Below are 23,208 nucleotides of genomic sequence, written 5' to 3' on the forward strand. Positions count from 1 at the left end.
TCCACAGAACCAGTTTGTTGCCCTGGAATTCCAGAATCCCCATCAAATGAAGGCCCCCTGCTCCACCCAGTGTCCTACCAATGACCCATGACAATAAGGACAATGAAAGTCTGTTCCAGATTTCAGGCAGTCCCACAGAGTCACTGTAATAGAATGTGGCCATCATGGTTGTTTCCCAGTGACACAGAGCTGGGGAATGGGACACATCAACTCCCAAACTGGTCCTTTTGGGTCCTGGTCTGTCTGTGAAGAGTGTGAAGCAGTTTGCAACACAGACACTGCTGTGGAAAATGCTCTTATACCCTGTAAAGATTTGTCACTCTTACTGGTTTAACAAAATGCTGATTGGCCAGTAGCCAGGCAAGAAGTATATGCAGTGTGACCAGACTAGAAGGATTCTGGGAAGAAGAAAGGCTCAGTCTATAGTCACTACCCAGATGCAGAGGAAGCAAGATGAAAAGCAAAAAAAAAAGGTACCAAGTCACATGGCTAAACATAGAAAAGAATTATGGGTTAATTTAAGTTGTAAGAGCTAGTTAATAATAAGCCTAAGCTAATAGGCCAAACAGTTTATAATTATTATAAGCTTCTGTGTGTTTCTTTGGGACTGAATGGCTGCAGGACTAGACAGGACAGAAATTTCTGCTTACAGGCACAACAGCCAAACATGTAGCACAAAGTCCATATATGCAAGGTTTAGATTGGACCTCTCTTCTTATATCTAAGGCTCCCCATGAACTAAAGTAGTACCCTCAGAATCCACCCATATCCAGGCTCTAAACTTCCCAATCCTATTTTCATCTTACCACCCCAAAGAACTAGCTCATCATTTAACCCTTTCCATACTGACACTCCTTCAGAGAAGCTACTAATTCCTTTTCCTGATAAGGTTTGCAGAACACATTTAAATAGTTTTTAATCCAAGATACAAATGTCTCTATTATATAGGGGGCCATCTGGGCTGCCACGGCTAGCCAGCCATGTTGCCATCAACTCTTTTTTTAGAGTTCATGAATCAGTTGCCAATAAGGAAGAAAAAAGGAGCTGGTGCCAAGACTCCATCTCCTCCCCTGCACTTTTCCCCAGCAGGAGAAGTGGATCCCAGAGTCCAAATGGACCATGTGAACACAGATGCTGAAAACTGATGCGCTGGAAATGTCAGCCCACGGTTCTAGACATCATGGTGGTGGGAGGTGGTGGCAGCTTACTTCCCAGCCCTGGAACCTACCAGCTGGGCTAAGTGATACTGTGCAGCCTCCAATAGATCGGAGACACACGCAGAGAAGAAATAAAAGGAGTCTGGGAGCATTGGAGAAAGGAGCAGAGAGGGAAGCAGACAGAACAAATAAAACAAGAGAGGGAAGGAAGAGGGGAGGGAACCAGAGTCCCCAATTTTAGGACCATACAACAACCACAGACAGCTAAATCAGCCAGCCCAGAGCTGTTCCAGGGCAGTGGTAGAGAGCTAAATTCTACCATATCTGCCACTGGATACAATGTAAACAATATGGATTCTACCGGATTTATCACTGGATATAATGTAAACAATATGAATTCTACCTAATCTATCACTGGATACAATGTAAACAATATGAATTCTACCTAATCTATCACTGGATACAATGTAAACATGAATTCTACCTGATTTATCACTGTATACAATGTAAACAATGTAAGTGGGAGCTATGCCTGGAAAGGCTAGGAATAATGGATAGCTGAGGAAAGGAGAGAGGAGGCATGTGTAGTTCCTGTCTGTGGTTTTGCCTTGTGAGAGGGAAAAAGACACAGAGAATGGGAACCAATGAGTCAATGAAAGCCCATCTTAAGCACACTATCTGTGGATAGTGTGGATATTCAAAGGATAGATAATCAGCTCTGTTCCCTCTAGCCAGACAGTCTCGGGGAAGTCAAGCTGCTCACACCCTGGAGGAGAGTAAGCATACAAGGATGGGAGTCCTCCGCACCGGCATCAGGATGCTGCTGTTCCACTGGGACATTCGACCCATACTCTACCAGTTACACCAGAGGGTACATAAGTCTCTCCACCTGCTCCTCACCTCACTCTGCCACAGGAGGAAAGAGAACAAACTATCCACACAAGACAGGTGTCTGGGTAAGCACAGACTTACATTGCTATGACATTTTTAGTGGTGGTGGTCTGCGATTGGTCTTACCATTTCTTTTTCCTCTCTCTCTCTCTCTCTCTCTCTCTCTCTCTCTCTCTCTCTCTCTCATCTGAATGGATGCTTTGCCTGCATGTATGTCTGTGCACCACATGAATGCCTGATGACTACAGGTCAGGTGTCAGATCCCTGGGAACTGGAATTATAGATGCTGCAAGCCACCATGTAGGTACCTAGAATTAAACCCAGGTCCCCTGAAAGAGCAGCAAGCCTTCTTAACCACTGAGCCATCTCTCCAGCCCATAATTTTATCTTTTAATGAATCTGACTGAAAAAACACACACACCAACTTTCATGACTCAAATGACTCAAGGCAGGATTTAAAAGAATAAAAAAAAAAATGAAGTGAGCCTCCAAATTATCTCCCAGTGAACTGGCAGATGTTCCATGTCTGTGCCCACAACAGCGCCCAACATAGCGCAGCAGTGAGTGTGCGAGTCCTGTCTCTGCTCCCCCCCCCCATTACAAAACATGCAAGGCTGCCTGCCTGGCCCACCCCTCCCCCTCCTCTCACCCCAGCACTGCCTAGGGGTCTCCTGCACCTCTCCACTGACTTGAGATGAGAAATGCAAATCAGGTTTTAATGAAGTACAAAATTTTTTTGGCAAGATACCCTTTTTATCTCCTAATAGCAGGTGCAATTGTCAGTTCACAGACAGCCTTGAACTTTCTCCACCCTAAAATTATGGGAAACACTACTAATCTCTTCTTGATGGAATCCCCTGAAATAACTGGCTATGGTCACAGGCAGACTCCTGGGAGAGTGGTCTTTGATTTAGAATTTAGAATCTCTGCTTAAGGACCATTTATAATTTCTGGCAACTAAAGCTTAATAAGATTTAAGTAAGGATCTTATAATTGTTTATAGAATAGAAATAATGCAATAAACCTGGCCAGGAATTTCTTCTTCTTCACTACCACCCCCTTCAGCCTCTGAGACAGGGTTTCCCTGTGCAGTCCTGGAACTCTCTCTCTCTCTCTCTCTGTAGATGAGGCTGGCCTCGAACTCAGAGATCTGCTTGCCTCAGCCTCCAGAGTCCTGGGATTAAAGGTGTGTGCCACCACCACCCAGCGTGCCAGGTATTTCAGTGCACATATCTGGGATGTCCCAGAGGTCTGCTCTTGGAAGCCTGATCCCCAGTGATACTATTCTGGAAAGTTCTGGAAACTCTAGGAAGTTGGGGCCTAGCAGAAGGAAGTTGCTTCTTATAAGATATGCTTATGTTGGGTCCCTCTCCCTTCTTCATGCTTCCCTGGCTGCCACGATGTGAGCCATTCTGCTCCACCACACCCCCTGTGCCATGGCAGGCTGAAAGGGGGCAATAATGCTTTGCTTCCTTAAACTGTTTCTCTCAGACATTTGATCACAGAAAGAGAAGTATGGTTAATTTGAACGGTACCTGCTGGGGGCCAAAGGGACAAGGAAGAGCAGACAGAGAAGAGAGATGAGAGACCCAGAGAGTTTCTCTGTGTAAGGTTAGAGGAGTCACAAAATGATCATGTGATCTGGGTATTCTACCTTTACTATTTGCACAGAACTGGTAGCTGGTCTTGGGTAGGCATTTGTGTATGGTGCTCACTGTAGTGTCGTTCACAATGACAAGACGGAAATAAGTCAAGAGGATTAGTCGGGGTTCTCCAGAGGACCTAAACCAAGAGAATATGCATGATTACAAGAGGGCGTTCATTAGGTTGACTCACACAATCAGAGGCTGATTAGCCCCACAATGGCCTCAGCGGCCCAGAGAGCTGGGTGTAGTATGAGGCACGGGCCACATCCGGCCACCCTGCTAGCTTAACCCCTGAAATAACCACATAGAAATTGAATTAATTAAATTACTGCCTGGCCCATTAGCTCTAGGCTCTTATTGGCTAACTCTCACATCTTGATTAACCCATTTCTATTAAATCTGTGTATCACCACATGACTATGGCTTACCAGCAAGATTCTAACTTACGTCCATCTCAGGCCGGAGATTCATGGTGTCTGCCACTCTGCCCTTCTTCCCAGAATTCTGTTCTGTCTTCCCCACCTACCTGAATTCTGCCCTATCGACTAGGCCAAGGCAGTTTCTTTAATAACCAATGAAAGCAACACAAATACAGACGGACCTTCTACACCAGCTGGGAAAGCCAGCAGCTTCTCCATCCAAGAGGCTGGCAGTATTCAGTAAGAAAAACCAACCATGAAATGCCCTAGAGACTGAGGTTAGAGGCATAAAATGCCCTAGAGACTCACTGTAAGTTGATATTCAAAGGCCCCGGAATCATCTTGGTGCTGAGCCAAGATCGGGACAACAGAAAAAATCAAATGGGATATATGCTCACTCTAGAAGAATCGAGAACACAGGTGTGCACGCTTTCCCTCTTTCCTCTTCCTCTTGCTTTTACTTCCATCCACGTCCCATGCTACCGGATGAGGCCACAGACATTCAGGGTGAGTCTTTAGGGTTTGCCTACCCGTGAATGAGTCATCTCTGGAAATGACCTCACAGCCACACCCAGAGCGCACCTTGACAGTTCACTAGGCATCTCCCAATCCAATCAACAACCAAGATTCGGCATCCGACAGGTGGCTATGTAACACGTGGCATAAACACCTAATAGAACGGTACTCAGTTTAACAAGGAACCCAACTGTCATCTATGCCATCACATGGGTGAAACTTGCAGGTATGACATCAAGTGAAACAAGCCAGGAAGAAAGAAAAAAATGCTGTTTTCTCGATTTATATAAGTAAAGTACCTAGAATTGTGAAATTCATAGAAAGTAGAAGAGCAGATGCCTGGACTAAAGGGAACAGGAAGTTACTATTTGATAGGGTGGATTTCAGTTTAGAGGTGAAGCTCTGGAGATGGGTGGTGGATGGATGCAAAAACATGAGCACACTCAATGTACCCATGGTGTGTTTAAAGGGGAATTAAAATAGTTAAGACAATATCTTCTGTATTGTGCCACAATTTTTTAAAAAATTTTAAAAATCAAATTTTAAAATGTTAGAGAAGCTACACAGACCCCCAGAGTAGAAGCTGTAGGGCTAACGAGAACCCTTTCTCTCCCAGGTAGTCAGAGGAGATGTAGCTAAGGCTAGAAGCAGGACCAAACTAGAGGAACCAGGCAACAGGGATGCCAGTCTAAGTTTAGTTGTGCACGAGACCAATTAGCTGACAGCTGGACAGAAAACAATCCAGTTCCATACACACTTGATTAGCATCTGCACAAGTTCTGGAGACAGACGGAAGCAGCCAGCGCCTGCCCTTCCTGTGCCTGCACGGAAGGCCATAGCAGCTACAGAGGCACAGTTGTGTTGTGTTTGTGATTGCTCTCTGGTGCCCAGAGTTGAACTCAGGGCCTGGCAAATGCCACAGAGGCACTCTACTGAGACTACGCTTTCCTGGGCACTTGAACCTTGTACCAAACAGGCCTTCATACCACACTGGTCCTTCTTGTAGCCACAGAGAAGACACAGGAGCATCCTAGTGGATGCTGTGCTCAGCACCTGCAGTACGCCACCCAGCAGGGCCAATTGCTAGACCCTGCTCTACAGGGGTCACCACTATCCCCAAAGCCACAGACTCCCTCTTCTCCCAATGATGAAATATGTAAACTTCTGGCTTCACAGGCCAAATGAAGCTGCCAGAGATGACTTATCCCTGTCAACAGTCGGAGAGCCACCACCCACCAGCCATGTCCCTCAACATGTGTCAACATGCAGCCACCATATCCCTCAAAATTCTATGACTGCTCCAGACTGAAATCACCCTTCTGCTTCGTCATTTGAGAAGCCACGGCATGTGTTCACATGTTAAAGTGTGTGAGGACATGGGCGTGTGCATGGACACAGAGGCCCCAATGAACCACCTGAGTCTGTCAGTGTCATGGGAGCTGGCGACGGACTGAAGCGCAGAATGGTTGAGATGAGAACAGAGGCCTCCCGTGAGAAAAAAACACGGGGAATTTAGATTCGGGAGAGACGTTTTTCCTTTGTGGCCAGAGTAACGAACAAACACACCCAAAGGCCGATGCAGTCTAAGTGTGGTGCTGGGGTCCTGAGATGGCGGCTGGTGGGAGACGGGGTGCAAAGGCAGGCAGGACTTCGAACATCTCCCTACAGCATCTTCATCCACCCCAGGATCCTAAGCAGAGTCTTTAGTCTTACACCCTGCCTGGTGTAAGGGCCACCTCCTCAAGCCTGTCACATTGTTTAGTGTCTAGGGTGCTGAGTTTCATCTCTGTGGCTGTGATAAAACACCCTGATGTGAAGCAACTTACAGGGGAAAGTGTTTGTGACAACTTACAACTCCAGCTGACCATTCCTCGTGAGGAAGTCAAGGCAAGAATTTCAAACAGCCAGTCACATTACTTCCACCATTGTGAGAAACTGTATGTATGTATTCATGCTCACTGCAGTGATATTCTGTCTGTGTTTTAGCAAATAAAGCTTGCCTGTCCCTTGCTTGCTTGCTTGCTTGCCTGCCTGCCTGCCTGCCTGCCTGCCTGTCCCTTGCTTGCTTGCTTGCTTGCTTGCTTGTGGTCGGTTCTACTTCTCCACTCTTAACAGTTCAGGAACCTTGCCTAAAGAATAGTGCTGCCCACAGTGGGTGGGATCTTCCCACATTCTTTAACTTAATTAAGACAAGCCCTCACAGACACGCCCACAGGCCAACCCAAGGTTGACAACACACTCAGACTCTTCTCCCAGGTAATTCTAGTTCTCACCAAGTCGGCTTTAAGCTCCCTATCCCAGGTACCATACGGTGTACACGGAAATGCCGGCGGCTCCACTCCAACCTACCCTCGGTTTAGACACCTTTCTCTTTGTTTGGCTTTATTTTGGCATATGTAAGAAAGTCTCATGTTTGCCTCTCACCCTATGCTAAATTAAAAATATTTGCCAGCCTCGTTATTAAGTTCTACATTGCTTATTCACAGACCAACTCAGGACTTAATTGTGCACTTGGGAGTTTTCATGACCTTTAAGAGATTTAATCAGAATCCCAGCTCTATCAAGCATACAAAATTTCAGTCACCCATGAAGATTCTGACACCGGACATAAATGACCCCCCCAGCAGCAGCCACCCTAGCCCCCCAGATCTGAGGTTGGAATGCATGGGCACAGATGCCCTGTCTGTAGCAGGACTCACTTGGTGCCTCTCCTCCAAGCTGCACAATTCAGCTTCCTTTCTGAGGTCCCTTCAGTCACCGTAAGAAGCGACCTGAATTGCAAATATATGAGCTAGAATTTAATATTTGTGTCTTCTGAGCCACAAGGAGGCTATCTACATCTGGTTGCTAAGTGGTGTGAGAGAATGGTGTATTTCACAATTATGACCAAAAAATGGGTCTCACGGGGTCTGAGGAGATGGCTTAGCAGGAAAAGGCACTGACCACCAAGCCTGACTGCATGAGTATGCTCTCCCGGACCCACGTGGTGGAGAGAACAATAACTCCCACAAGCTGCTCTCTGACCTCCACACCTGCACCATGGCTGTGCGAGAGTGTGCGCGTGTGCTCACACACAGGCACAGACACACACATAATAAATGTAATAAAATTCTCATGGGTATCACAGATGCTGCTGAGATGGCTCAATGAGTAAGCATGTTTGTTCTGCAAGTACAAGGACCTCCCCCCTTGACTTGTCCCTTTGAGCATCTCCCCTCTGCCTAGAGACGCTGGACTATAAAACTCACTGTTGTGGTGGTTTGAACAAGCATGACCCCATAGGCTCATGTATTTGAATGTTTGGTCCTTGTTGGTGGAGGTGTGTCACTGGGGTGGCTTTGAGATTTCAAGGTCTCCTGCCAGGCCCAGTCTCACTCTCTACTCACTTCCTATGTACTTGTGGACCAGACGCAAGCTCTCAGTTATTGCCCCGGCACAGAGCCTGCTGCTGCCATGCTTCCTGACATGATGTACGTGCACTAACCCTCTGAAACTGTAAGCCAGCCCCCAATTAAACACCTTCATTTATGAGCTGCCTTGGTCATAGTGTCTCTTCACAGAATAGAACAGTGGACAACCTTCCCTCACAGAGCCACCATGTCTGGGATGCCGCAGGCCTCCTGCAGATCCAGAAATGTATAATTTTAGAAACCCTCCCTATGACAATTTTAAGTCTAGGAAGCTATTCATCAAGGAAGAATTTGTCAAGCTTGGTTGATCCAGCACATTAGCCGGATGCTGAATGGACTTATTCTGCTGTAGCGGCTCTAATCATTGCACCACCATGCACTGGATACGGAGGACACAACAGACAGCAGCAGTTCCAATCCCCATGAACCAGGAGCCTAGGGCTGCATGACCAGTGGAACCATGGGATGTAAGGCAAGGGACGGAAGAAATGGATAGGGTGGGCGGAGGCTTCACGGAGAATGTAAGGCTGGAACTCAGCCAGCCCAATAAGGAATGGAGGTCAGTAGACAGCATTTCACGGATGTGGAAGGGCCCACGTGGGAACTAGCTGAAGCACAGAAGAGTCAAGTGAGAGGAAACTGCTAACTGGACCTAGTCTTGGAAGCCCTTTAAGGTCTGTAAGTAAAAGCCAGAAGGGGTTTTAGTATGCGGATGACATGCAGAGATTCTTTCCGATGTTGGGACTACTTTTCTGGGGGGGGGGGGGTTGCAGCAGGTGGATTCATTCAAGTGAGATGGAAACTCAGGAGGCCAATATGGAAGTGATGGAGGAAGCCCCGGGAAGCAGCATCGCTGCTCATAGTACAACATGGAAGGGATATTATACTCTAAGGAAGAACAAATGAAGCCTGGCCCAAAGCAGGGTCATGAGGCAAGGTAGCTGGTGCAGGTGTGTGTGCGACCATGTTGGGAGGGTGCATGTTCCCAGGGGCACAGATTAAAGGCTTAGTCTTGGAGCCACACAGTTGGAGGCAGTACCCTTAGGAAATAATTCCATCACTTAAGGTGTGCCCTTACAGGAGATTAAGGGACCCCAATCTCTTCATTCTCTTTCTTGTTGCTTCCTGGTTCATATGATTTATGATTTTTATCTGCTTCATACCCATGATGGACTACCTCAATAGAGACCCAACACCATCAGGCCGCAGGATCATGAACTAGAACTTCAGATCTATGAGCCCAAGAGAATCTTTTATAGTTCACTCTCTTCGTGACAGAAAGCTAACACCTAACGGTAACTAAATAAGGGGGAGTGGAAAGGTCCCTAGGTGGGGACCAGGTCCGCCGAAGCCTTGAGTGATGAAGGCACACGGATTCAGTGTGGAACCAAATGGGCATGAGGCAGGCAGTACACAGGGGCAGATGCAGGCCTGGCCTAAGGGCAGGACTAAGAGGCAGAAAGAAAACAACCAGCTAGAAACATGGGAAAGCATCCAGGGTAGAAAGAGAAAAACAATACAAGGTCCAAGGAATAACAGGAATACAGCCACAAGGAAGACACGAGCAGCGATGGCAAGACCACAGAGAGGCCTCCATAGCACTAACTGGTACCCAGAGATGGCCCAGCAGAGGTCTGCCAGTGTCCTTGGCAGGCACTGAGCGAAGAAGCACTGTGGGCATAGAGCATGGGTCAAAGGCGGTCAACAAATATCTTAAAATCAGGGAAGAAACGCCTCTGGAGAACACTGACTTTGTCCAGGCCTGGATAACGGATGCAGAGTGTTTGGCTTTATCTGTTCCCAGCATACTATGTGTCTGAGAGAAGAACTTAAAGAGAAAGGGGGCAAAACCTGTCTGCAAAGAGAAGAGACTTGGAGACCTGAGACACGGTTGTGGGGTAAGGCACTAAGGATACGGAGAAACACATCTAATCAATATTCAAGGAAGAAATCAGCTTCAACAAAAGGGAGATCATGACCTGAGCCAGGGAAGAAATGGATTTGCTAGAGCATACGTGGAGAAATTCATGGAGGGCGGGTACTATGGTCTGACTGTTTCATCAAAAACCATGTTGAAATTTAATTGCAATTGTGATGGTATGAAGAGAAAAACTGCCTTTAAGAGACATTAGGTCATGGGATACCACCTTCATGAATGGATTAAAGCTGTTATCGTAGGAAGAATTAGCTCTAAAGGTGGGGTGTGGAGCCTCCCTTCCCTCTCCGGAACACATGCTCTCATGCCGTGTGGTGGCTTCCATCATGTTGTGAAGCAATAAGAAAGGCCTTGCCAGGTGCAGCCCTTAGATCCGGGACCTGTGAGCACCCTTAACTGTGAGTCAAATAAATTTCTCTTGTTCCTGCTAAATGATGCACCATGTTCTGTTACAGCAACAGGAAAGACCAAGACAGCAGGGCAGTGAGTGCTCCTAACAACGACCTCTGTCACATCAGTGCAGGGCAGTGAGTGCTCCTGATCAGTGCGGGGCAGTGAGTGCTCTTGATCAGTGCGGGGCAGTGAGTGTTCCTGATCAGTGCGGGAGCAGTGAGTGCTCTTGATCAGTGCGGGAGCAGTGAGTGCTCCTGATCAGTGCGGGAGCAGTGAGTGCTCCTGATCAGTGTGGGGCAATGAGTGCTCCTGATCAGTGCGGGGCAGTGAGTGTTCAGTATTCACTGAGGGCATTAGGTCAGTTCAGTACCAGGCACAACACAGGTCCGTGAGGATGTGACCACTACTAGACCCAAATCCTTGGTGGATCTTGCAGGGAGTGGCCCACAGAGGTAAAAGACGGTGACAGAAAAGAATGAAGAAGGCACCATCAGACAGCACGTTGACGGGGACATTAGGCACTTCTCACCTTGTGGGAAGAAAGTCAATAGCAGAAAACTGGCCCCGAGAATGAAGAGCAGAGTCACATGAACACACAGCAGATAACAGAGAGCGGTGAGTGGAGGGGACAGGAGGAAAGTGAAGTCAGATGTGCTCTCAGGGTTGGGACAGGTAGAAACCTGCATGGCAAGGCCACACGGCTTCACCTGCCTTTGTTCAGAGACGGGAGAGTTAGAGAAAACCTGCCTTGGGGCCTCTGCCACATCCAAGCTTAGGAAGCCTAGAAACATCAGTAACTGATGAGGCTCTGCCAGCCAGCACTGGCTTGTTTCCAGAGCCTCCGAGTTCTATTCCCTCCGCTGCTCTTACAGCATGATTGATGGAGAACCGATGATAACGAGACTGGCTTTGGGAGGTGGCCAGCCAACACTCAACACAAGTTGAAAGGAGAAGTGAATATCACAACCGACAGAGGGAGCCCTCTGGGTTCACCAGTGTTCCCAGGCCCCTGGCAGGAGGAAACATATCACATTGGACAGAGGGAGCCCACCAGATTCACCATTGTTTTCTCCCTCTCCCCCGCCCTCCACTGCCCTTGCAGGAGGAATGCCACTGATATCAAGGACTCTGAGTCTCCTGGAATGGTTGGTCATTTTTGGCATCAGTTGTAGTTCTCCAGGTTCCAAAGCACCAAAATCCAGAATAGGATGTGTGCCCCTGGCTACCTAGGGTGTGGTCCCCAAGGGCAGTCAGAAATGGGCCAGGCAGAAGGGCAGGAGAATCCAGTATAAAGCTTATGAAGCTCCTCCATGCCCCGGGATCATCCTCAGCTGCAGACAACAGGGATGGGCAGTAAAGGCCCTTCTCTCCCTATGTGGGTGGAGAGAGTCTGTGGGGTGGCCGGGGACAGAGTGGACAGGCAGCAGCTGCAGGTGGCTGGCTCTGAACGCTAGAGGATGGCTTGATCTAAACAGACCAGCAGTGGAGGCCAGGGAAGGGCTGGCAGGGGCTATGCTGCCCCTGGCTCAGAGCAGGTCAAAAAAGATGTCCAAGAAAAAGGTTACAATGAGCCCCCCCCCCCCAAGCATCTAGTTTCACAAAACACTCCCGCCTTTCTTCTTATAGATGGATAACTGGGGAAAGTGAGACTTGTTCCTAGTGGCCGGGTCTGACAGGTTAGAACTGGCCGAAAGGTCCAGCCATGAAGACTGTCTAGTAAAACTTCCCTTCAGCCGACTAGGACTCATTATCACCCGTGAGGCACACTCAAACTCTAAGGGTAAATGCCGGCATGAGCCCAAAGCCATTTCGAGATGGGGCGATGCATCAAGCCTTTCTAGAGAGCGTCACTGGGGACTAATTTTATTTGTTAACTGCGGAAGTTCAGGGGGACTCTAGACATTAAAAACCTGGAAAACTAAAAGCCTGAAATAAGCGGTAATGCATCTTTGATCTTTTCACAGAACAGCTTCATCTGTGTTTATGTAATGAGACCGTCTGCAAACAGGCTTGGCCAAGCTGGAGCAGAGAAGATTCTGAATTGTGAGTAAACACTGTTCATCTCAGGCTGGCTGGAAACAGACATCACTCCATGGAGCAAAGCTTTCAAGACACTTGTGGGCTGCATCCACATGCACCCTTTTAAATGCATTTAAAAACACCCAGTCTTCTCTGGATGGAAAGGTGCTGGTGGCTTGACTGTTGTTCCCTTGCATATGGCTGTATTTTCAAACTTTCTGGAATTGAACCTCTACCCTTTGGCTTTCCATAAGCAAGTCTACTTTTTAAGAAGGTGGAGTAGAATTTCTTCTTTTAAAGAGGAATGCACAGAGCTGGGTGTGCAGTAGACGCTTGTAAATCCTAGCACTTCGGGGACAGAGGTGGGATGAGGGTGAATTCTGGGCCAGCCTGGACTACATATCAATACTCTGACTGCAAACAAAGCAAAGCAAAACAAAAGATAGAAGGGACGGGGAAGATGTGTACTGTGTTGAACTTTACTGTACTCCAGTCAGAAGTTCCAATTCTAAATATCTTACTGACATAGAAGGTAATGTTTTGGGTAGAAATTATTATTAAATCAATAATTCAAAGCCAGTGATTACAGCTGGGGAAAGGGCTTGGCTGTAAAACACTCACAGACTCAAATCAAATCCCAGGTCCAACACAAGCAAGTTGCACACGCTTGGGAAGTTTCAGAACTATAGTTTCTTCCTGTGCAAAAAAGTCATCTGTGGGGACTAAACAATGCCCTGGCATGTGAGAGGCAATATCCACAAAGAACACAAAGCCATGGTTTCCAACAAACGAACGAAGAGCTCAGTCTCACTCGGCTTCTGCAAACCATGACAAATGTACCCAAACGCAGTGGCTGATGGGAAATAGTTTCATGTGAAAACAGTGCAGAGAGATTTCCAAGGCAAAAATCAATGTTTAAATGTGCTTATGACGAGCCACATCCATCTTTGCTTCTAGATATCCGGGGAGGTGGAAGAGAGGAGGTGGGGTAACTGGAGGTACACCTGAGAGGTCTTCTCCAAACTACACAGGTCCGAGGATCGGAGGACTACATACTGGGTAAACAGGAACTTCCGTTATTTACCTTAAGTAGGCACGTGCGTGCACAGATAAACAGAAGGGGGAAAACCTACAGCCTGCATCTCTTCTGGCCCAGGGGGTGCAGGCATTTTAACCACTGCGTATTAAATGCGGATTCATTGCTTGGGATGCCAATACATGCTAAGCAATCAATATGACTCATCAGACCAGGAAATGTATAGAAATATAAGATGCTGGAAAGAAGGCAAATGCACCATCTACTAACTCTCCTAAATATTAGGTTGACATAGTTACCACCATTCAACCAATACCCACAAACACACAGTGTGTGCATGAGGAAATCAGACCATATCTGAGTGCTCCTTTCGGTGTTCAGGAATCAAATCACTGGTGGGGATGGGATTGCTTGACTCAGAGAGAGAAGGAAAGGACTAGGAAACAGGGACTGTGCCTGTTGTCACCATGTCACTTCCACTAACTGTGCCAACAGGACCTGACTTGGGATTTGACTACATTGTACTCCCTCAGTTTGGGCCATGAGGGTTGGGGTAGAGGCCAGTGCAGGATCGCTAGGACATTCAGACGTCACTTGGTCAACCTAGCTGCACAAATCATCCACTTAATTAACTTGTTCTTGAAGTGTTTGTTCCCCTCCCCAACCTCACCCACATGCACCCTGAGGGAGAGGAGAGAATTCTTTCTTGGGACCCACCCTGCTTCAGGGGCCAATGCAGTGAATGCCAAGTCTGAAGGAGTTTGGGGCGCTCTCAGGATCTGCTACCCTCCAGACAAAGCAAAACCAGAAAGAAACAGCAAATTAAGTATTAGTCTTCAAGAAAGTGGCTCCGTCTCCAAATCCAAAGAAGCCGAGGAAGTTCCTTTAGAACATGGAAGCAGATCTCTGCTGCATACTTAGGCACTTGCTACCCTGAACCCCTTTTTATCCTAAACCTGGTATGGTTTCATGTTTTTCTTAGCAATTGCCAACAGCCTCAAATCCCCCTGTCTGCAGTAGAATAGACCCAGCATTCCAGGGCAGAGAGGACAAATCCTATTACATCTAACAGGACTTTTTATATCAGCCCCCAAGTTCCTGCATCGGAATCCATTCCTAAACCACTGGTAAGTGATTACACAATCTTAGAAAGAGGTGGACATTTAGACGTGCTCTACGGGATCTTCTCAGAGTCCAGGGGTTAGAAGCCCCTTCCTCCTCCCCAGACACTCTCCTTCTGTTCCTTGCCACAGCCCTTATGGCAGGAGATGCAGGGTTCTATTTTAAGACAAACCCTCTCGCACTAGAAACCACTCAGACAAAACACCAGCATCTCAACTACTCCCCAGTCTTCTCCCTTCTGGGTCATCTATTGTACACAAGCTCTCCAAGGTTCCCCAGAGCCTCCAGGAGTTGGTCTCAGGGTCCCTCCTATCGCCCCACCCTGCTGGAAGGGCAAGGCTGCCAACAGCGGTTATATCAGTCACTAGGACCTTGGCCCCTTCTGATCATCCTGCCCAGGATGAGAATGGGGACCTTAACCAGCCTCAGAAGGAAGCTAAGGGGTCAAAGGCTTGTGAAATGTGGCCCAGTCCACAGGAGACCTACTCCTCTCCGGGAGTCCTGGGCTCTACACCACACCACACTTGATGACCTACGACCCATCTGCTCCCCACACTGGAAGGAAGCCAGGGTCCCAGGGATGATGGGCCTAACCAGATCACACTGGAACCTTATTTATCCTGGTCTTCCTCCCTCTCTCTTCTTAACTCCCATCCCTCTTGATTTCCCTCCCCTCCCGCCTGGCCTCTCCCTCCTTCCTCTTACAAGGCACTCTGGTTGTGTTTCCACTTTGTCTCCAATTATGTCTGAACGCAACCCACCACAGATGCTGACATTTTAAATGTTTAGTTGTTATAGTTACTTGACTAATTGCCTGGGCCACCAGCAGCGCTTCTTCTTTTCTGCAGGAGGGGATGGGGAGGGGGGAGCCCGGCAGATAGGGTTTTAAGCCACTACTTCGAACCGGCCCGGGACACCTTGCCACGCCCAGGAGAGTGCCCTGAGCAGAGGATTCCCGAGTCACAAGCTCCAGCCAGGGCAAAGGTGCGCCTGCCCAGTACCTGTACCGCCTGGCCTCGGGGATGCCAAGAATTGTGTCTCCTGCCCCGGGACAAGGGAGATAGACAAGGTCTGCTCAACAAATGCTTCTATCTGGCCTCGCAGTCCGCCCACGCCTGCGATGTGTAGAAGGCGGGTGAAATGAGGAACCGAGGTGGGCCTGGGTGGGGTTGAGGGGGTCTTTGGGGCAAAAGAGTTAGAAGCCGGTAGCAGGTTACTCACGTGCCAGATAGCGAAGAAGATGAGCGCAGCGCAGAGCACCAGGGACAGCATGTAGCAGAAAGCAGCGAAAGTGAAGGCCATGGTTGAGGACCCCGATCCCACCACACACAAAGCCGTTCCCTGGAGACCAGTGCCCTCCCAAATGGGAGCCAGGAAAACGTCTGCACACTCCCGGTAAAACCAAAGGCTAGGAGCACGCACAACAAGCAAAGGCAGAGTTGAGGGTCAGTGAAGCCGGCAAGATACGGGCAGGACGGGAGACCCAGGACGTGGAGCGGCCACGGGCACAGAATGTCGCTGGCGGCAACTGTTCCCCTAGCCAAAGAAGAAATCTAACCAGTAGAGAACACCTGCAGACCTGTGTCAACTAGGGAGGCTCTTGAGACCAACAGGCATCGGGTGCGAGGACTCCAGAGAGGACCAGGCGAGGAGGTCCGGTCCCCTGGAAAGAGCCTCTCTGTCCGCTCTGGAGCGGTGAAGCGAGCGCGCCACCCAGACTCCAGGAGCGTCCGGCCAGATGCGGGGACTCCGAGGTCCTCAATCCCACAGCCAATCTGTCCCCGAACACAAGTCTTTAGGTAGCGGCCGAGGCGAGCCAGGTCCCGTTAGTCCTGGACCCTGGGCTGGGGTCTTCCAACGCAGCTGTGCGCACGGAGATGCATCCGGCCCCGGCCCCAACCGCGGTCCCCCGGCCGCCGGCTTCCGTAACCCGGTGCCTGGGAAACTGGGTCGGACCGGGGCGGCGTGGGCTCCAGCCGAGCGGGCCAGCTCCCGGCCGTGCAGCCGTGGCTCGGGTTTCCGGCCAAGTGCTGTTCGCGACTGAGCGGGGCTCCACCTGCTGCTGCTGTCGCGGGCGCCGCGAAGACTGCGGCGCTGGGACCCCTCCCTCGAGGCGCCCCACCCTGCCCGCTCCGGAGCGCGCCCTCCCCGCGGGCGGAGACTGCAGCGCTGGGGGCCGGGGGAGGCGGTGGCGAGGAGACGCGGTGCGCGCCCGCCTCTCGGAGGAAACTTGCGGCCCCGCGCGCGGAGGCGGGAGGGGCAGGGACTCTTTAAGCACGTGCGCCCAGAGCGAGTGGGAAGGCGGAAGGCTATGGCGATGACGCGCCCGCCGCCCCTAGGCTTCCAACAGTTTTGTGTACATTGGAGCGGGAAGTGAGGGGACTTGGACGCGGAAGTGGCTTGGCTCCTGTTGGTTAGGTCCTGCCATGGCAGATTTCTCAGACTGTAAGGTACTCTTGATCTGGAAGTGCCTTTTCAACCCAACCTGAGCACCGTACCCTCTACCCCCGCACTCCCCCCACCGCGCAGAATCCTGCATTAGAGCCCACCTCTGGCATGCTACATGATCTCGTTCCAGCTGACTTTGGGGTTGAAGGAACCTGGTGCCATAGATAAGGCAGTAGCAAGTGTTTCCGTGTTGTCTCGAGCTCGTACTGTTGGAGGCAGACTCCCTCATACCTCCAACTTTCTTAGCCTCAAATAAAACCTGCTTTCCTTATCAGAAACGTAGCAATGAGTACCTTCAAACTAAACAGGACCTAGCAGGGAGCACTTGGTACCCAGTCAATCCGTAAATTGTAGGGACTGCACACTCCACCACAGGGCTTAAGCATCTTAAACGTTTGTATCATAATCACTCAATGAAAAAGGTTCCAATCCTGCAGATAGAACTTGAATTTCAGGTGAGTCAGTCCAGAAGGCAAAAAGAAATGTCCTGGAAGATGACTGGCAAGGGTGTGATAATAGTTGTCACACCTGGGGCTGGCTGAACACTCCACTGCACACTGACAGGCTGTGTGTTTCCTCATTAGCTGTCCTGCACTGCACAAAGAAACTTTCCTCAGGAGATCTGAGAACTGCACTAATCTAGGTATAGAGATACAAAGTTAGAGGGCAATCTGATACTATTTCCATTTAGCAAAATGATTGTAGTAAGTCGTCCTCTGGGCATTAACAATTCCCCAACCATGGATTCTTAGCCAGGTTTACTGTAGCAGGCATGAGTTTTCTCCTGTTGCAAGCCTTAAAACAAAGCAGAAAGCAGCTGGTTACTCCCAAAACCTTCATGCCGCTGTTGCATCCGTGGGCACATCTCACCGTGGCACTCACCGTGGTACTCGATACAGTAGCTCACTGGGTTCGCTGCTGTTGATGAGTGACAGACACCCCAGAAGCCTGCATAGCAACTTCTAGCATTATGAAAGACAGGCAACAAGGAGGAACCTCCCTAGTCAGTGCCTACTTGATTTCTCCATGTCCTGTGACCCAAGTTTCTTCAGCAACAGAGTCTTATCATCAAGTTCCAGTAGGCAACCAAGAGCAAAAGATAATATCCTACATTTCTTTGGGATTCTCTGAGACACCCCTAAATTCCACAGACCCTCCAAGTTAGACACAGAAATCTAAAAATATTAGGACTCGCTAGGAGTGAAAACATGCAATGTTTGTCTTTCTGTGTCTGGAAACCCCTTACTCTAAACACTTAATACACACAAGCACACGCGCGCGCGTGCACACACACACACACACACACACACATGCACACAAACCCAAGAAAGAAAAAACAAAAAACAGAAAGCATTTCCAGATGTTTCTAAAGTTTTGACTGCAATGCCGGACTTTCTAGTAGATGTAAGGACAGTCTGTAGAGGGGATTTCTATGACACGTTTCTCACTGATACCATTTTTCTAAAGTATGAACAATAAAGCTTAGTCTATTGGCTAAGGTGTTATTCTCAACTGAACAAGATCAAAAAGGTTTAGATTTCTCATTTTAAATAAATTATTAAGAAGCTGTATGTGAAAGTTTCCTAGAAAATAAATATTTTACTGTCTTGATTTATAACTTGTCAAATAAGCTGCTTTCTCACTTAAGTAGGAATGTTTTCCAACAAGCAAAACCATGAATTTAGGATGAATGTATGCTTATGTAGATACCATTATTTTTTTAATGACTATTGAATACTTCATGTCTGAAAATGCTTGATTATGCTTAAGTACATGTTGGGTAGTTTTAACATTTGAAGTATATTTTCTTAGAATTTTAAATTGTTTTTATCAACATCTTAATTAAGAATTTTTTTAAAGTGTTATTGTATAAAAATTTATCCTCTGATTTTTAATCTATCTTTGATTAATTATTATAATTTAAGAAATTAAATCCGAAGCTTCGATATAATATGCTTGACATGTTGGTGAATGTGTATGTAAGTTATAAGGATTAATAGTGTTTTCTCAACCCTTGTAGATTCTTAGTTTGCAAGACCCTTATGACAAAAGAGAGATTTACAAGCAAAGACAAATAGAAATTTACTAACATGTATATTCTGATAACCAATTGGCCCATGCTGCTAACAAGTAACTTGTAGCACGCTGGACAGAAACCCCATTTAAATGCTCAGCCTCCTGAAAGAGCCAGAGTTCACACTGGCAACATGGCCCATTTCAAAACCACACAGCTTTTTTTTTTCTGCTACTGCTGAATCAGGAAAAATTCTCTTAAGGGAGCTGCCACACACAACCAGCCCCCCCCCACAAAAAAAATGTGGCTAAACTTTGTTTTTCTGTGTCTAGAATTCCTTTCCAACCTTTCTCAGGTTTTATGTGGATATAGTCAGCCCCACATTGGCACACCAATTTGTGGGAGGAGGCTGCTTGTTTGTTCCGGGCTGCTCAGCCTGGAAATAATCACTCAGAAAATATATTATTTAAATCACTTCTTGGCCCATTAGCTCTAGCTTCTTATTGGCTAACTCTTACTCTACTAATCGTGTATTGCCATGAAACTGTGGCTTAAAGTTCCAGCATCTGTCTCTGGCAGGGCTACACGGCTTCTCCTTGATTTTGTCTCCTTTCTCCCAGCATTCAGTTTAGTTTTCCCTGCCTACCCAAGTTCTGCCTTGCACAGGCCTAAGACAGTTTTGGTATTAACCAATGGTATTCACAGCATACAGAGGGGAATCCCACATCATCACTGTGTCCTCCACAGATGCAGATGACACAGGTATATGGCTGTTAATAGAATGCTAATAAGTGTAGATTTTCCTGCTTTATTGAAGAATTCTTAAACTTGTAAGTAGTGAAACACTGTGTTTACAATGTATGCAAGAATTGCAGTGTATATGCAATACATCTAAAGTGGTGATTATTAGCATCAGGGGACAACCACGATTTCAATATAGTGATATCACTGAGAGGCACACTGCAGGGGGTGCTTTGTAATAAATAAGTACATGGGAGGCCCATCTATCAATGGCCCTTGTGACGTCCTATCATGGTTAGCCTAAATTGATGGGTTTAATTTAGAATTTAATTATTAATTGATTCTTTTTCTACCATGTTCTGCCACCATACTGTTTACCAATCAGAACAGAAATCTTTCATTAGTTAAGAGCTGAGGCAGTTATGCTAATGAATGGTGGCTGAATAAAGTATAAGGTGGAAAGGTTTGTCTCTCTGAAGACATCTGGGGGGGTGCCTGGAGTTGGGAGAGGAGACAAAATGATTCTGTCAACATCCAGGGGGAAGCAAGAAGCAATTTTCTGCAGGCTGGAGAGGCTGAGGCCGAGGGTTTAGAGAAAAGAGGATGCACATATTACATCATGCCAGTGCTGTAGAAGACACAACTGTGGTTGTGTGATGCCAGGGAGGCGGAGGCCAGGCCTAAGCATCCAAGGATCTCCAGCTAGCAAAGAGAAGAAGTTCAGAAGTAAAAGGACTAGACTAGGAAGACCCTATGAGGACCTGTACCCAGCGGCAGAAGCAGAAGCTTTGCCCAAAGTTGTGAGGCTCCTCCTGCATCCCCAATAACAAACTTCCTTCTGGTCAAGCATCAAGGATGCTCAGACTTAGATTTAAACTCTTTTAAAGAGAGTCATGAGGTTATGTGTATAGCTCATGTGAACCAGCACTTTGTAGACTTTCCACATGTGAATGGGGGCTGGGCAGGCTAAAGAAACAGTATCCGAACCCAGCCAATGCCAGCCTAGCAGAAGAGAGCGAGCAGAGCACTCGGGTTATAGTGAATTAAAGGCATCAGCTATGCATGGAGCTGGAGGTGTCAGGCTTCCAACTTTAGAAAAGTTATTATTGAATCAACTGTATGCAAGAAAAGGGGATAAAGTGTCCTGTAGAGCATCAAGGGATGAAGGGAGAACCTTTAAATCCAGGCTGTTAGGAAGCAGTTATCAAATAAGAACAACTGGAAAGCACTCATGGCAAGACACTACCTGCTGTTGAGTCTGATAAGGAACAGAGGGACATCTGCAAAACTCTGATGCTGTTTTGCATTGCTTGAATTTTTATGAATAGTCACTTTTAAGGGCTCAGTTCTTAAGACACTCCACATATCTGAACTCACCAGGAGAGAGAAACAGACTTCGGGAAGGTCTTTCCGAGACAGAGTCTACGGTTGTGACTTGGGGAATGGTTGGATGGCTGCTGAGACCCAGGAGTGGTAGGACTGGAGAAGGTGATGTGTGGATTTAAGCTGAAGGCTAGAGAGTTGCTGGCACTCCCACGAGACTTGACAGGGAAGCAAGGGAAGGATTGAACGTATCCCATCTGCACCAAAAACTGAGCTAATGTCACTCAGAGAACATGCTTGCATTCTGTGCTAAAGGACGTATCTGGTCAGGTTTCCCTGTGCATGGAATGGGGTTACTAATGGGATGGAAGGAGACATACACCCCCACTGAACTAAGCTGCCATGTATTCAAAACATTCCCCTTCATGCACTGGCCATTTCCCTGACGTGTGTGAGCCTGGGCTGGAGCAGGAGTGAACTAGAGACAGGGTTGAGGGCCAAGTCTGAACCCTCGAATCACCAGACTTAGTGCTCTGGAAGCCCCTTCTTTGTCATGGACAAGACTGCCCCATATGAGTCACAGTGAGCCAGAAATAAGTTGGCTCTTAGACCAAAGCCATCTGGTCAACCAGAAATCCACAGCTACAGTGTGAGAGAGAAATAGCCCCCACAGGCTCAGCATTTGGACACTTAGTCTTGAATTCACTGTACTGTTTTTGGAGACTGTGAAACCCTTGAAGTGTGGACCCTAGTTGGAGGAAGTGGGTCACTATAATATATAAATTTAACTATAACTCTACATCATATGTATATATGTGTGTGTGTATATATGGCAGGGTTCACAGCTGGGTAGGACTGACTATTAATGACCTCCCCACCCTACCCCCACCACCTGCCTACATAGCACCTTCTGTACTATGAAAGCTAGCCAGGAGGTGGGGAGTTTTCTGGTCAGGACCAATTTAATTTCTCCATGTACTGTGACCAAACTGTGTGGTGTCTTCAACAATCAGGTCTTATCACTGTGTTCTGGAGGGCAACCAGGAGCAATAGCAATTCCCTGCATTGGTTAGGAAGTCTCCGGGACACCCCAACCAAACAAATCAAGTAGAGATATCCCACGTGTGGCACTGGGCTTTTTATTTAGCAACCTATGGCATGTTGGAGGAGTATTACCCCCATGTAAGGTAACCCCACATAAACTATGCTAAATAGATGTGAGGGTTATGAAGTAGTAGGCATCCAGATGACTGTCTCAAACATGCTCCATATTAGGTAGCCTCCCTTTGCTCCGCTACCCTACCCCCATCACTCTTCCTACCTAGACCTCTCTCTCCCCAACTACTCCCTTCCCCTCTTCATATCACCTGCGGTCTACCTCCCTCTTTGGAAATTTCTGTGCCCAATATTAAGCCTCTCCACCAACACAACCAATCAAACCAAGCCCAATTAATAAGTCTAGGTTTAATCTGATCAAAGCATTCCTGGGCAGTCCCGGGGGAGAAGTGAAACCATGAGGGTGAGCCACAAGAGGGGCTTTAAATACCCTAAGAGGTGGAGCCGCTAACGGCGGGCTATCTCAGGGGCAGGGTCTGGAATGAGAGAAGCGGAGCTCAGGTGGAGCTTTCCAGCACCCTTAAAGTCTTTCGTCCCCCTCCAAACCAAGGGTCCCTTTCTTGTCTCCTCAGTTCTACAGTTACTCCCAGTTAACCACACCAATCCCAAGATTCAGTGCTAGGATCCACAAGTGAGTGAGAACTTGTGACACTTGTCTTTCTGGGCCTGGGTTCCCTCACTCAGGAGTCTAGCCTAGACCCACCTTCCTTGGGCTGGTACCACCCACAGTGGCACCTCCCAATAAATCGTCAATCAAGACAAGCTCTCACAGATGTGATCACAAGCCAGTCAGGAACCAATCCATCCAAAGCCCCATGTATCATTCAGACTAACCTATCCTAAACTGTCTAGGCTGCCCTGCCTTGCTTTTCCCCTGCAAACTCCAATAAATGCAGACTCCCCTGCCCCAACCCCTTCTGCCCGCTGGTATTGGTGCTTTGCCCTGTGGCCCTTTGTAACAGGCCCCTTGTTTCTAGAGCCCAGGAGTATGATAGCCCCTTTCCAAGACCCACTGATGTAG

At 47.9% G+C, this 23,208-nt stretch overlaps 1 protein-coding gene across 1 annotated transcript in view; it reads right to left on the reverse strand.

The window, feature by feature from the left end:
• The window catches only part of Cnih3 (cornichon family AMPA receptor auxiliary protein 3), a 98,027-nt gene extending 81,351 nt beyond the window's left edge, over nt 1–16,676 (reverse strand). The window contains exon 1 of the mRNA XM_005348944.3: nt 15,767–16,676. Within this exon, the coding sequence (XP_005349001.1) occupies nt 15,767–15,847 (81 nt within the window). The 5' untranslated portion in view covers nt 15,848–16,676. The remainder of the gene's footprint in view (nt 1–15,766) is intronic.
• Nucleotides 16,677–23,208: the final 6,532 nt, after the last annotated feature.

Source organism: Microtus ochrogaster, chromosome 6 (assembly GCF_000317375.1).
Source record: "Microtus ochrogaster isolate Prairie Vole_2 chromosome 6, MicOch1.0, whole genome shotgun sequence".
Taxonomy (NCBI): Eukaryota; Metazoa; Chordata; class Mammalia; order Rodentia; family Cricetidae; genus Microtus; species Microtus ochrogaster.